This window comes from Mustelus asterias, chromosome 16, assembly GCF_964213995.1.
Source record: "Mustelus asterias chromosome 16, sMusAst1.hap1.1, whole genome shotgun sequence".
Taxonomy (NCBI): domain Eukaryota; kingdom Metazoa; phylum Chordata; class Chondrichthyes; order Carcharhiniformes; family Triakidae; genus Mustelus; species Mustelus asterias.
Genome location: NC_135816.1, coordinates 77,135,166 through 77,149,809, shown reverse-complemented (window position 1 = coordinate 77,149,809; position 14,644 = coordinate 77,135,166). Strand labels below are relative to the sequence as shown.

Genomic DNA, 14,644 nt, shown 5'->3' with positions numbered 1-14,644 from the left:
TAACTGATTTTAATTAATAATTTGTGGTGATTCTGACTGCACAATATTACAAATAGATAAGAGAAAGTGCCATCAGGAGCCAAATGAAGGCAGCATTGTAAAACTGGAGATATTGAATTAACTGCCGATTATACACCTAGGGTTCCCAAATCTTCCAGAACAATATCACAGCATCCCAGGAGATCAGCAATTTAAATTTCCTGCTGCAGTTTGCTCCCACCCTCCAACCCAATGTTGTCAGCATGGGGGTTAGATTGGATGGTATGTAGATTGACGAATGGGGGCTTGGAGAGAGAGGGAGACTGGGAATGGGGTCTTGGAGAGGGAGATTTGGGAATGGGGGCTCATAGAGGGGGGGGTGATAAGATACTGGAGAATGAGAGCTCAGAGGGAGTCTGGGGAATGGGGTCTTGGAGAGAGAGAGAGGAAGACTGGGGAATGGGGACTCATGATGTGGAGATGCCGGCGTTGGACTGGGGTAAACACAGTAAGAGGTTTAACAACATCAGGTTAAAGTCCAACAGGTTTATTTGGTAGCAAAAGCCACGCAAGCTTTCGGAGCTCCAAGCCCCTTCTTCAGGTGAGTGATTTTGGACCTGAAGAAGGGGCTTGGAGCTCCGAAAGCTTGTGTGGCTTTTGCTACCAAATAAACCTGTTGGACTTTAACCTGGTGTTGTTAAACTTCTTACTGAATGGGGACTCGTCAGTGATGGAGACAGGGGAATAATATTCCAGTTCCCAAGAGATTGTTAACATTTGAAGAGAAATTCAAAACTCTTGGTAATAGTTAAGCCACAAGATTTCATGGTTTAAACACATTATTTTTCTATACAAGAGTCAAACAAAGAAAAGACTACAAATTAAACATGAACATAGATTATTCATTATACTTTACAATCAAAAAATACACATAATCACTTGTACTTTAAAACTAAAACCCTCAACTGAACTTTCCTTTTCACTTTCCACTAGAAAGTCTTTGATTACTTATGAAGTTTTTAAAGGTTCCTGGGGTATGAACTTTCTTCGGGTCCTACCATGAGCCTCCACCAAAATGACCCTCTCCTGCTCCTTAAGCATCTCTCAATTGTGGACACTTCAGTTCAAGCATGGATTTCACTCTACTCTTGCTCAAAATGCCTCCACCTCAGATATACCTTTGCTTTCTAATAATCCTTTTGCTTCTGGTGTACCAACAATTCAGTGCTTAACAGATCCTCACTTGCTGCTGAACTCAGGATTTACACTCACCAACTTGGGTGCTTTCAGCTCCAACATCAAAAACGTTCTGAAAAAAATCCCACAACTTCCCAGAATTCCAACCAAGGCTTCACCCTGAATTACTAATGTCAATGACAACAGAGGATAGTTGAGAAGTCTATTAGATATTTACATCAATTAACCTTTTAGCAGGAAAACCAAAGCCTTTGACCCTGAGGTATATCTACATGAACAATTTACATTTCTAATAAAACCACTGACTTATTGTCTGTGGTTGCCCAGCCAAATTAAGGCCACCTACTGTTTTGTGGCTTTCACTGTCCTGATTCTGATCTCATAAGTATACATGGAACCCTTTGAACTGCCACTACTTGAGGTATCCTGGCAATTTCTAAAGTCCAGCATTTTAGTTGCCTTACCCATACAAATTTATTCTTCCTAAAACTAAGCGTTATCTCTAAAATATTAATATGAACCATGAACGAGATGATTTTGACAATAGGGGCTCAGGAAGATTGAGGAAAGTAAATGAGGAAAGAATGTGGGGGATAGGGCATTAGGGAGATAGTGCATAGGAGTGAAAGATGGGAACTGGGAATGCCAGCTCAGGAAGAGGATAGAATCTTGGGAATCAGGACTTAGGAAGAGATTGCATCTCCAATAATGTTCAGGAAGTTCAACACTTCAGAACAAGACAACCTGCTCAATCTGTACCCCATCCACCACCTTAAGCATTCAATAAATCCACCACCAGCACGAAGTGTGCATCTATACAATGGTCAGCAGGGTTCCTTTGACAGGTCTTTCAAAACCCTGTCCTCTACCAGCTGGTAGATCAATGGCAGCAGGTCCAAGGGAACACCACCACCTGCAAGCACCATCTTGACTTAGAGATATATTGCTGTTTATCAATGCTGGGCCAAGATCCTGGGGCTCTTCTGCCCCATGCACCTCCAAAAACACTGTTGGAATGTCTTTCGTTTACAAACTGCACTATTATATTCTCAAACAGTCAAGGATAGACAGTAACACCCTTACCCTAAGAATGAAGAAATTGAAAAGAATGGAATTTGGGAAGGGATGGAGACATGGAAAACGTGGCTTTGGGGGAGCTAAGGAGAGTGAAGAATGGAGACAGGGGAATGGAGACTCAGGGGAGGCCGAGACAGAGGAGACCGGGACCAGGCATTCAGGACCGGGGCGATCGAGACCAGGGAATGGAGTCTCTGGAGAGATTGAGACCGAGGAATGGAGTCTCTGGAGAGATTGAGACCGGGGAATGGAGACTCAGGAGAGACTGAGACCGGTGAATGGAGACTCAGAAGACCGAGATGGGGAATGGAGACTCAGGAGAGACTGAGACCGGGGAATGGAGACTCGGGAGAGACTGGGAATTGGGAGTGGCTGGTGAGCATGAGGATTGACTGGGAAAATGTGTAGGACTTTTTGAACTCATCCTTCAAAAGGTTCCTAACTCCTCTGAGGGGCTGTGAACCATGAGTCATGGAGAAGTTGGCCTGACTCCATGAAAGTTGCATGTGTCTGGGAGATACCTACCTCTGTAATGGAATTGGCCAGGGTGGGAATGTAGTTATCGACTTGTTACCTGCATCCTTATCACACGTCGGCAAAAATTGAGAACACCGGAATCCCGGAATTGGATCCTGCCCACCGTTACTAAATGCCTCCAGAGTTGTCGTATCTGGGAAAATCAGGTAGATTATGTCTGACTGATTGAATCTCTGTTGCAGCACTTCAGCTGTATGAGTCCTTTACTCAAGTGGCATTATCTTATTTCCCATTAACTTATTTCCCATTCTCATTGAGGGAAATAGAAAGCCTTGTGATTTCAGAGATATCTTGCAAATGGAGGTTAGCCTATTTCCACTCCCCAAAGAGCTATCTGCCCCCTTAGTTCCAATCCAGAAGAGTGGTGCATTCTTATGGAGTGGTGTGCCGTCCACTTTCTATGGGTATAAATGTTTCTGAATATGTCTCCTTTCTTTCTGCTTAATGTTGACAAAACTACTATGATCACTTACATTGACCAGTTAGTTTGGTTCTTGGTGATTTTAACCATGAGCCAAGATAGCATTCCTAACAATCAAGACAACATTGCAGCTGGGACCTACTCCACCAATGAGTGACTTCAGAATCTAAATCTGGATTTAATTTTTTTCAGGGGATGGTGCAGTTATTGGACTGTGCTGACTGCTGGATCATGTGCTAAAGGGATCAAGGGATATGGGGGGAAGGTGGGATCAGGGTATTGAATTTGAAGGTCGGCCATGCTCATAATGAATGGTGGAGCAGAGCCAAAGGGCTAAATGACCTATACCTATGCATGTTTCTCTGTGCGTTAAACAAATTATGTTTTTGCTTTGTAGTTTTTAAAATATTATAAGTTTTGAGATACTTTTTAAAATTTATTCTTCAGCTGTGAGTCTCACTGGCATTTTATAGACAACCCCAAGCTGATCATGTGCAAATGAATAGCTTTCTCAGTTACTTTAGAGGTCACCTCAGAGTCAGCCATGTTGGATTGGGACTGGAATCATGAATAGTCCAACAGGAGAAAGATGTCAGGTTTCCTTCCCTAAAGGACATGAGTGAATGATTGGATTTTTATGACAATGCAACAACTTCATGTTCACTTTTACTGATATCAGCTTTTTAGTTCCAGAATTTTTTCAAGTGAATTCAGATTCTCAAACCTGGGGGGCAGATGTGAATTCCTGATGACTAGATTATCCAGGTCTCTCGATTCCTTATTCATTAAAAATCACTATCATGCCGAAAGTGATTCTACAATGAGGTTTTTTCTTTTACCTCACCCTCCCCACCATCCAAATTTCTCCATTCCTGACTATTCGGATTCTTGTTGAGTGCTTTTACACAATTCAAAATGGAAAAGAGATCCTCATGATCAATGCGGCATCTGATGCTGTCTTTTCTCCACAACCCAACCAAAGGAATGTAATTATAAAGATCTCTATGATTTCAGTCCAGACTGTTTCTGTTTTAAGATTCTTGTTCTGTTTAGGTGTTGGCGAAGCCCTTAAACCTTCAGGACCAAAGGGAACACAATTTGGCCATGCATCTCCTCAAACTTGTCCTGAACTGCCTTAGTTTTGACTTCATTGGGAGCTCAACTGATGAATCTACAGATGACCTTTGCACTGTGCAGATTCCAACCAACTGGAGGACAGGTGAGGTGGAACAATAAAGCAAATGGCAAGACTTCTAATTGTATGAAATTAATAAGAGGGGAAAGAAATCAGACTTTCATTTAAAAATAAGCAATTAAATCCATAAACAGTAGAAGCAGAACTAAAAGTTCAGAAAGAGGAAAGATAAGTTACATTTTGGATTAATTCTCATGAAGCATTCCAGCTAAATACTAAGTTTTGTCTTGGTGCTGCTAACCTGACATATATTTCAATCAATTTCTAGTTAAAAAAGTCCTTCCTTTTTATTTAACAATTTTTAATTTTTCTGATACTTTGATTTCTAGAATATAATTTGTGTTGCTCCTGTTTGACTACAGTTTTAGATTCACAGTGACTGTAATCACTGAGCCATGTATGGGAGTCAAGGAAAGCTAAAAAGAAAATAGAAGCAAAATGCTGTGGATAAGTAGCAAAATAAAATAGATGCTGGAAATTTGAAGTAAAAGTAAAATATTGGAAATACTCAAGATTAGTAGCATATGTGGAGAGAGAAAGAGAGTTAATGTTTCGCATCGAATTTGACTTAAATATGGGGCATGGTGGTACAGTGGTTAGCACTACTGCTCCCCAGTTCCAGGGACCGTTCCAGAAACTGTTCAATTGCAGCCTTGGGTGACTGGAGTTTGTACATTCTCCCCGTGTCTGCATGTGTTTCCTCTGGGTGCTCCGGTTTTCTCTGTCAGTGCAAAGATGTGCAGGTTAGGTGGATTGGCCGTGCTAACTTGCCCCTTAGTATTCCAAGATGTGTAGGTTAGATAGATTAGCCATGGTAAATGTGTGGATATGCAGGGATAGGGCAGGGGAAAGGGCTTGGGTAAGAAGCTGTGTCGAAGAGTTGGTGCAGATGGGCTGAGTGGCCTCTTCTGCACTGTAGGGATTCTTCGCTCACTGAGCGAAGGTGTTCCACAAAGCAGTAACCCAGCCTGCATTTGATCTCCCCAAAGTAGAGAAGACCACATTGTGAACAGCGAATACAGTATACTAAAATAAAATTGCTATTTCAACTGGAAGAAGTGTTTGGGGTCTTGGACAGTGAGACATGAGGAGGTAAAAGGGCAGGTATTATCCCTCCTGCGATTGCATGGTAACATGCCGAGGGTCGGGGCGAGGTGTTGAGGATGTTAGAGGAGTGGCCTCCTCAAAATGCTGACCGGGAGGGAAGGGGAAGTTGTGTTTATTGGCGGAACCATGCTGGAGGTGATGAAGACCTCCATCAGATATCCTCCCAACCGTCTAAGGAGAACATCTTCAGCTTCTTCTGTCTTTCCAGATAACTAAAGTCATCCATCTATGGAACTAGTCTTGATGATATTTTCTGGACTATTTCCAAAGTCTTCATGTACTTCCTAAAGCTCAGAATTGGACACAGCACCTTAGTTCAGGCTGTTCCAGTGTTTTAATGAGGTTCATCATAACCTTCTTGCTTTTGTACTGTATGTCTCCATTTATAAAGCCCAGCATCCTGTATGTCTTTTTAGCCATAATGTGGAGACGCCGGCGTTGGACTGGGGTAAACACACTAAGAGTTTTAACAACACCAGGTTAAAGTCCAACAGTAACGGCTGACGTCGGTGGTGGTGGAGGCAAACTCGTTGGGGTCTTTTAAGAGACTTCTGGATGAGTACATGGGATTTAATGGGATTGAGGGCTATAGATAGGCCTAGAGGTGGGGATGTGATCGGCGCAACTTGTGGGCCGAAGGGCCTGTTTGTGCTGTGGCTTTCTATGTTCTATGTTCTATGTTCTTAGTGTCTTTTTAGCCACCATATCAACCTGTCCTACCACCTTCAATGATTTGTGCTTATATCCCTCAGATCTCTGTTACTGCACCCACTTTAGAATTGTACTCTTCATTTTATATTGTCTCTCTTCGTTCTTCCTACAAAAATGTATCACTTCACACTATGCGGCATTAAATTTCATTTGCCACTTGACCGCCCAATCCACCAACCTGTCTGTTTCCTCTTGAAGTCTATCATACGATTCTTCACACAGTTCACAATCCTTCTTAGTTTCGGTCAAATGCAATTTTTAAAATTGCGTCCTGAATACCCTTGTGTTAGGGACAGGAGCGGAATTAATTTAAACAGCCCTGATTGCTCTTCTCACCATCCATTTGTAAACAGAAACGTGTTTTGATTTATTTCTCACTTTATAAATGGTGGTGTGTTTTCCTACTTAGGTTTGGTGTGATTCAATTTTCTACCAACAAAAACGCCACTGCAAACTCGAGATAGTATGAACTCAAAGGGTTAGTTTGTTTGCACACATTCAACTCATGGGGGTGGTCTCGATGTAGCCCCCCCCCCCCCCCCCCCCCCCGCCACCCCATGCAGTAAAAGAGGGATAGAGAAAGAATGATTTACAGGGCAAAGACCACAGAGAAAATATTCATTGTTTCATCTGAGTCCAGAATGAAAGCCCAAGGTTGGCATGCTGAACTGAGGCAGGATAATTCACTTTTCCAGTAGAGTTGACTTCCACAGTGAGATAGGCATGCAGAGATGAATCAGTCTTGTCTGCGATGGTACAAAAGGTCAAGAAGAAACAGTGTAGATGGGGCCAGGTATTCAATCTGACAGATCACCCTTTTCATGCTGTTGCTAAGTAGGTGGATAAATGACAGACTTTGGTTTTTCATACCACAAGGCAATATTACTAATTCCACCAGCTAGGGGGTTGGATCACATGATTCCAACCTCTCCACTCTAGCTTTGAGAAAGGATATGTATCCCTTTGTCTGGGTCCCTGAGATTGTTATTATTCCAGCCTTTAAGTCTTAAAGGGAGGTTGCTGGGTTCTAGAATAGAATCATAGAATCTTTACAGTGCAGAAGGAGGCCATTCGGCCCATCAGGCCTGCACTGACAAACAATCCCACCCAGGACCTATCCCTGTTACCCCATGTATTTACCCTGCTAATCTCCCTGACACTAAGGGCAATTTAGCATGGCCAATCAACCTAACCCGCACATCTTTGTCCTAGCAAATGAATTGGTGCCGGGTGGCCAGACCTGGCTTATGGAATGTAGATGGCCTTTGTATAGTTCTCTTTGAATTTGCTTTCTACAGCCCACAGAAGATTATTAGGGACTCTTCAGAGATAACAAGGTGTCAATTTCTGTGAAACTGCCATATTAGTTCTTACTGTTTAAGGTTCACAGACAAGCCTAGCTTCAGCCATGTTAAAAAGAGTCTTTATCTGTTCTTCTTAATTTTAGAAATAAGTCATGAAGATATATTAATATTTCATAAAAGTAGTGTGAGATCTCAATCTCTGATACAAATCAAAGTTATTAATATAAAAAAAAGCAGAGCCCCTGGGAAATCCCAATTAAACCTTCCTCCAGTCCGATAAGCAACCATTCAGCAGTACACTCTGTTTTCTGTCATTTAGTGAAATTAGTATCCACTTGTTATTGTCTCTTTTTATTTCATAGAATCATTGAATTCCTGCAATACAAAAAGGGTCAACCAAGCCATTGAATCTACACCGAGAATCTGAATGGCACCTGACCCAGGCTCAATCCCCTGCCCTAACCCCATAACCCTGTGCATTGACCATGGCAAATCCACCTAACATCTTTGGACTGTGGGAGGGAATCAGAGCACCTGGAGGAAACCCATACAGGCATGGGGAGAAGGTGCAAACTCCACCCAGACAGTCACCCAAGGCCAAAATTGAACCTGGGTCCCTGGTGCTTGAGACAGCAGCGCTAACCACTTTGCCACAATGCCGCCTCATGGCACGGGCTTCAACTTTGCTGGCAAGCTATTATGTGGAACTTTATAAAATGCTTTTTGGCAGTCCATCAACCATGTTATCCTCATCAAAAAACTCAATGAAGTAAGTTCAACATGAAATAAAATTAGAAAATGCTGGAAGTATTCAGCAAGTCAGATAATATCCGTAGAGAGAAAAACAGTTGCATTTTCAATTTGCTGACTTTTCATCAGAAATGGGAAAAGCTAGCTGTAATATATAGTCGAATCAGAGAATCATAGAATGTCTCACCTTTATCATAAAAGGAGGCCATTATCAGCTAGTTAAACTACCTAGCCTTCCAATTTTTTTCTCTTCGGATAATTAACCAATACCCTTTTGAAAATCATGATTAAATCTGCCTTCACCACATTCTGATGCAATGTATTCCAGATCCTAACCATTCAACTTAAATTCTTGTCTTCTAGTGTGCAACCCTTAACAATGGGAACAATTAATCCCTATTGCATCTGTCCAGACCGCTCGTGATTTTGAACACCTCTATCAAATCTCCTCTGACTTTCTCTTCTCAAAGGAGAACAGCTTCAACTTCTCCAATCTATTCTCATAACTGAAGTCTCTCCTCCCTGCATGCAGTCTTGTAATTCTTTTCTGAGCCCTCTGCAATGCCTGCACATCCTTCCTAAAGTGAGGTGCCCAGAATTGGACACAGTGCTCCAGTCGAGGCTGAACCAGTGATTTACAAAGGTTCACCAGAACCTCCTGCCACCTTCAACAATTTGTGCAGATTGTTGGGGACCAGATCAGAAACTCCATGGTAGATTATGAAGTTAGCTTGGACCCCAACAATTTTTGATTTTGGCAGAAGGTGTTTCACTCCAGGTATTATTTAATTGACCCACTAGGGAGCTTTTATCAAAACAAACTTTATTTAAGAACACAGTTAGAATATAACAAAAAGAATTAGCATAACCTTTATCAGTGGAAATACTTAAATATGATAAGGAATAATTCTTAACAGCTAGCTATCTCTATAGTTCTACTGTAAGCAATATCCCTACAAACATAAATCCTTCTTCAGAATCAGTTAGCAAAAAAACAAAAATGCTCACATGGGTGCTTGATTTCCAGCCTTTTAACTCCTCTAAACAGATACGGAAAGACACATATCTTCTGACTCCCATACAGAAGCTTCCAGAGAAAGATCCATCCCCAAATAGTAGAACCTCAAAGAAAGAGACCAATTTTCTGGCAGATCCCAATCTCCAAATCAAGAGAGACACAGAGAGAGCAACCTGTCTCTAAGGTTCCCAACCAGCAACTGACTTGATTTCTTCCAGCCTTATTACACCCAGTCACATGATTTTTCCTGTCAGTCAACCTAATCAAGTTCTACTCTGAAAATCCCCAGGGATAAAATAATAGAACTGCATCAGGGGGCCTGGAAAGCATTGCCAAGCAAGGTGATTGAGGCGGACACGCTGGGATCGTTTAAGACTTATCTAGATAGCCACATGAACAGACTGGGAATAGAGGGATACAAACGAATGGTCTAGTTGGGCACATGAGCGGTGCAGGCTTGGAGGGCCGAAGGGCCTGTTCTTGTGCTGTATTCAGCCGCATTTGGTTTGGCCGCATTTGGAATATTGCGCCCAGTTCTGGTTGCCACACTACTGGAAGGACGTGGAGGCTTTAGAGAGAGTGCAGAGGAGGTTTACCAGGATGTTGCCTGGTATGGAAGGGCTTAGTTATGAGGAGAGATTGGGTAAACTGGGGTTGTTCTCACTGGAAAGATGGAGGATGAGGGATGACCTAATAGAGGTGTATAAAATTATGAAAGGCATAGATAGGGTGAACGGTGGGAAGCTTTTCCCCAGATCGGTGGTGATGTTCACGAGCGGTCATAGGTTCAAGTTGAGGGGGGGGGAGGTTTAACACGGATATCAGAAGGACGTATTTTACACAGAGGGTGGTGGGGGCCTGGAATGCGCTGCCGGGCAAGGTGGTGGAGGCGGACACACTGGGAATGTTTAAGACTTATCTAGATAGCCACATGAACGGAGTGGGAATGGAGGGATACAAAAGAATGGTCTAGTTTGGACCAGGGAGTGGCGCGGGCTTGGAGGGCCGAAGGGCCTGTTCCTGTGTTGTATTGTTCTTTGTTCTTGTATTGTAGTTTGTTCTTCTTTGTTCTTTGCGTTAGTGCAGACTAAAACAAGCATTCCAGCAATTAGACCAATTTTGTTTCTGCAATATCAACAGGGGTTGCTGGTTCCTGACAAAGTAGCACTGATAAATAGAACTGACTGCTAAAAAAAATCCTGCGCAAGAAACATGACAGAAAAACAATTCTTAAAAGCACAGTACCATCACGAGATGTACTTCTGGATTTCTCTATTTTGTAATCGACCCACTACTCCTTTACAATTTATATGCCATAGAAGACTTTTGAATTCCCTTTTATGTTGACTAGCAGTCTGTTATCATAATCTCTTTTGGCTTCTCATTTTTTTTGCTTTCTCTCTGAACAGTCTAGATTCAGCTTGGTTCTCAATTGTGTTATCAATCTGAAAGCTGTAATGCGCACTTTTCCTCTGCTTTATTTCACCTTATCTCTTTAGCCATCCAGGGAGTACCATCTTTGTTTATCCTACCGAAACCCCTGTAAAATTCTGCAATTTTGCCAGGGTGGCATGGATTCACAGTGGTTCGCACTGCTGCCTTACAACGCCAGGGACCCAGATGCAATTCTTGCCTTGGGTGACTGTCTGTGTCTGCATGTTCTCCCTATGTCTGCGTGGGTTTCCTCCAGGTGCTCCGGTTTCATTCCACATCCCAGAGGTTAGGTGGATTGCCATGCTAGATTGACCCTTGGTGTCCAATGATGTGTAGGTTCGGTGGATGTGTGGGGTTACGGGGATAGTGTGGACGGCAGGTCCTGGATGCGATGCTCTTGCAGAGAGTCAGTGCAGACTCGAGGGGCTGAATGGCTTCTTTCTGCACTGTAGGGATTCTATGGCTCTATGGTTCATATCCTCTTTAAAGGCAACCCAGTGTGTCTTACATAAGAACTAGGAGCACGAGTAGGCAATTCAGCCCCTTGAGCCTACTCCGCCATTCAACAAGATCATGGCAGATCTCATCTCGGCCTCATCTCCACCTTCCAGCCCAGTCCCTATAACCCTTCATCCCTCTACTAATTAAAAACCTATCCATCTCCTCCTTAAATTTAGGCAGCATGGTGGCACAATGGTTTGCACTGCTGCCTCACCGCAGGTTCAATTCCCGGCTTGGGTTACTGTCTGCGGAGTTTGAACATTCTCCCCCTGTCTTTGTGGGCTTGCTCTGGGCGCTCCGGTTTCCTCCCACAGTCCGAAAGACATGCTGGTTAGGTGCATTGGCCATGCTAAATTCTCCCTCAGCGTACCTGAACAGGCGCCGGAATGTGGCGACTACGGGATTTTCACAGTAAATTCATTGCAGTGTTAATATAAGCCTACTTGTGACACTATTAAATAAGCATAAAACTAAATTTGCTTAGTGTTCTGGTGTCCTCTTCACGACCCTTTCTGTTTTAAATCTGTCATCCCTAAGCCTAATACTATGGCCTCTCATTCTATCTTGTCCAACAAGGGGAAACATCCACTCTACATCTACCCTGTCAATCCCCTTTAGCATCTTATATATCTCAATTAGATCTCTGAATTCCAGAGAGTACAGGCTTAAACTGCTAAATCTCTCTTCATTGGATAAGTCCTTTATTCCTGGAATCAATCTAGTGAACCTTCTCTGAACCGCCTCGAATGCATTTACATCCTTTCTCAAGTAAAGGGACCCAAAGTGTGCGTAGTACTCCAGACTCTTTCTTTAGGGCGGCACGGTAGCACAGTGGTTAGCACTGCTGCTTCACAGCTCCAGGGTCCTGGGTTCGATTCCCGGCTTGGGTCACTATCTGTGTGGAGTTTGCACATTCTCCTCATGTCTGCGTGGGTTTCCTCTGGGTGCTCCGGTTTCCCCTCACAGTCCAAAGATGTGCGGGTTAGGTTGATTGGCCATGCTAAAAAATTGCCCCTTAGAGTCCTGAAATGCGTAGGTTAGAGGGATTAGCAGGTAAATATGTAGGGATATGGGGGTAGGGCCTGGGTGGGATTGTGGTCGGTGCAGACTCGATGGGCCGAATGGCCTCCTTCTGCACTGTAGGGTTTCTATGATGTGGTCTCACCAATCCCCTATACACTTGCAACTTTTCTTGACTATTCCATTAGTAATGAATTCCAAAATTCTATTTGTCTTCCTTATTATTTGCTGCACCTGCCACATGGGCGGCACGGTAGCACAGTGGTTAGCACTGCTGCTTCACAGCTCCAGGGACCTGGGTTCGATTCCCGGCTTGGGTCATTGTCTGTGTGGAGTTTGCACATTCTCCTCGTGTCTGCGTGGGTGTCCTCTGGGTGCTCCGGTTTCCTCCCACAGTCCAAAGATGTGCGGGTTAGGTTGATTGGCCATGCTAGAAATTGCCCATTAGTGTCCTGCGATGCGTTGAGTTAGAGGGATTAGTGGGTAAAATATGTAGGGATATGAGAGTAGGGCCTGGGTGGGATTGTGGTCGGTGCAGACTCGATGGGCCGAATGGCCTCTTTCTGTACTGTAGGGTTTCTATGATTTCTTTCTGCAATTTGTGCATGAGGACACTCAGAACTACCTGCATCAAAGTATTTTGAAGTTTCTCGCCAGATAGATGACAAGTTGCCTTTCTATTCCTCCGACTAAAATGGATAGCTTCACACTTTTCCACATTAAATAGCATCTGCCACAATTTGATCCATTTGCCTAACCTATCCATATCATAGAATAGAAAGTCATAGAATCCCTAAGATGCAGAAGAAGGCCATTCGGCCCATCGAGTCTGCACCGACCACAATCCCACCCAGGCCCTATTCCCGTAACCCCACATATTTACCATGCTGATCTCCTGACACTAGGGTCAATTTAACATGGTCAATCAACCTAACCCACACATCTTTGGACTGTGGGAGGAAACCGGAACATCTGGAGGAAACACACGCAGACACGAGGAGAATGTGCAACTCCACACAGACAGTGACCCGAGGCCGGAATTGAACCGGGTCCCTGGCGCTGTGAGGCAGTAGTGCTAACCACTGTGCTACTGTGCTGCCCCTATATATGGATATATCCATATCCTTTTGTAAATTTCTTATTTCCTCTTTGCAACTTGCTTTCCCACCTATTTTAGTGTTGTTTGTGGGGGGGGGATGGGGTGTGACGTATCATCTCCTGCGGGGGAGAGGAGGTGTGACGTCTCATCCTCTGGTCGGAGGGGGGGGGGGGGGGGGGGGGGGTCGGCTGCCAGTCTGCGGCCTGGCACCATCACTACCAGCCACAGATTACTCTTCCCTGCAGGGGCAAGAGAGCAGGAGAGATGGCTGTGGTTGGTAGTGTACCAGTGATGGTGTATCCCCTTACACTGTGGAATCGGCCACTGTGGAATCGGCCGGTTCTGCTTCATCTTCTTAGCGAGGAATCGCTTCATCCTGAAGGTTTTGTGGGATGGCATGGCCGCACGTCCACTCCGGCAGGAGGCATCTGCTGCAGACTGGCAGCCGCCCCCGCCTAGAGGATGAGACGTCACACCCCCTCTCCTCCTACCCACCCCCCCCCCCCCCCCCCACCCCGCCCCAGGGGATGATACGTCACGCCCCCTCTCCTCCCCCCCGACCAGAGGATGAACGTCAGAGAGCCGCTCTTTCTGCTTTTTTTTTCGAGCCCGGGCGCGCTCTGTCAGATTTTTTTTCGAACTGCGCATTCAGAGCTCCGATCGGTTCGGCAGCGCTAAACCTCGGCCACGGCGCGGATCGGGCCGGAGCCGGCAAAACGCGTATGGGCGCGCTGCAAAGAGGATTCCAGGCGTGGATCTATTTGACGTCCAGATTCGGCACTTAGGCTCAAAATGGTAAAATTCCCCCCTATATCTCTGCATCCAAGCTTTTAGCATAGATTGTAAATAATTGGGGTCCAAGGCAACCCACTGTTATAGCTGGCCAACCAGAAAAAGACTCATTTATCCTCACTCTCTGGTTTTGTTGGTGAGCCAGTCCTCTAACCAAGCTAATATATCAGCCCCAATCCCGTATGATCTTTCTTTATGTGTTAACCTTATAAAATGCCTCCTGGAAGTCCAGGTACACTACATCTACAGGGGCCCTATTATCTGCTTTGCTTGCTCCATCTTCAAAAGACTCCAGAAATTTTGTCGAACATGATTAACCTTCATAAAATCATGCTGCCTCTGATGGATTACGTTTTGGCTTTCCAAATTTCCTGTTCCTATCTTAATAATGAATTCTAACAGTTTCCCAAAGACTGTTAAACTAAATGGTCTATAGTTAGCTATTTTCTACCTTGCTTGCTTTTTGAACAGGGGGCGTTACAAAAGCCTTTTTCAAAACCAT

General features: G+C 44.2%; 1 protein-coding gene across 1 annotated transcript in view; it reads left to right on the top strand.

The window, feature by feature from the left end:
• LOC144505369 (ran-binding protein 17-like) overlaps positions 1-14,644 on the top strand; it is a 1,005,849-nt gene that overhangs the window by 134,264 nt on the left and 856,941 nt on the right. The window contains exon 8 of the mRNA XM_078231487.1: positions 4,265-4,430. Within this exon, the coding sequence (XP_078087613.1) occupies positions 4,265-4,430 (166 nt within the window). The remainder of the gene's footprint in view (positions 1-4,264; positions 4,431-14,644) is intronic.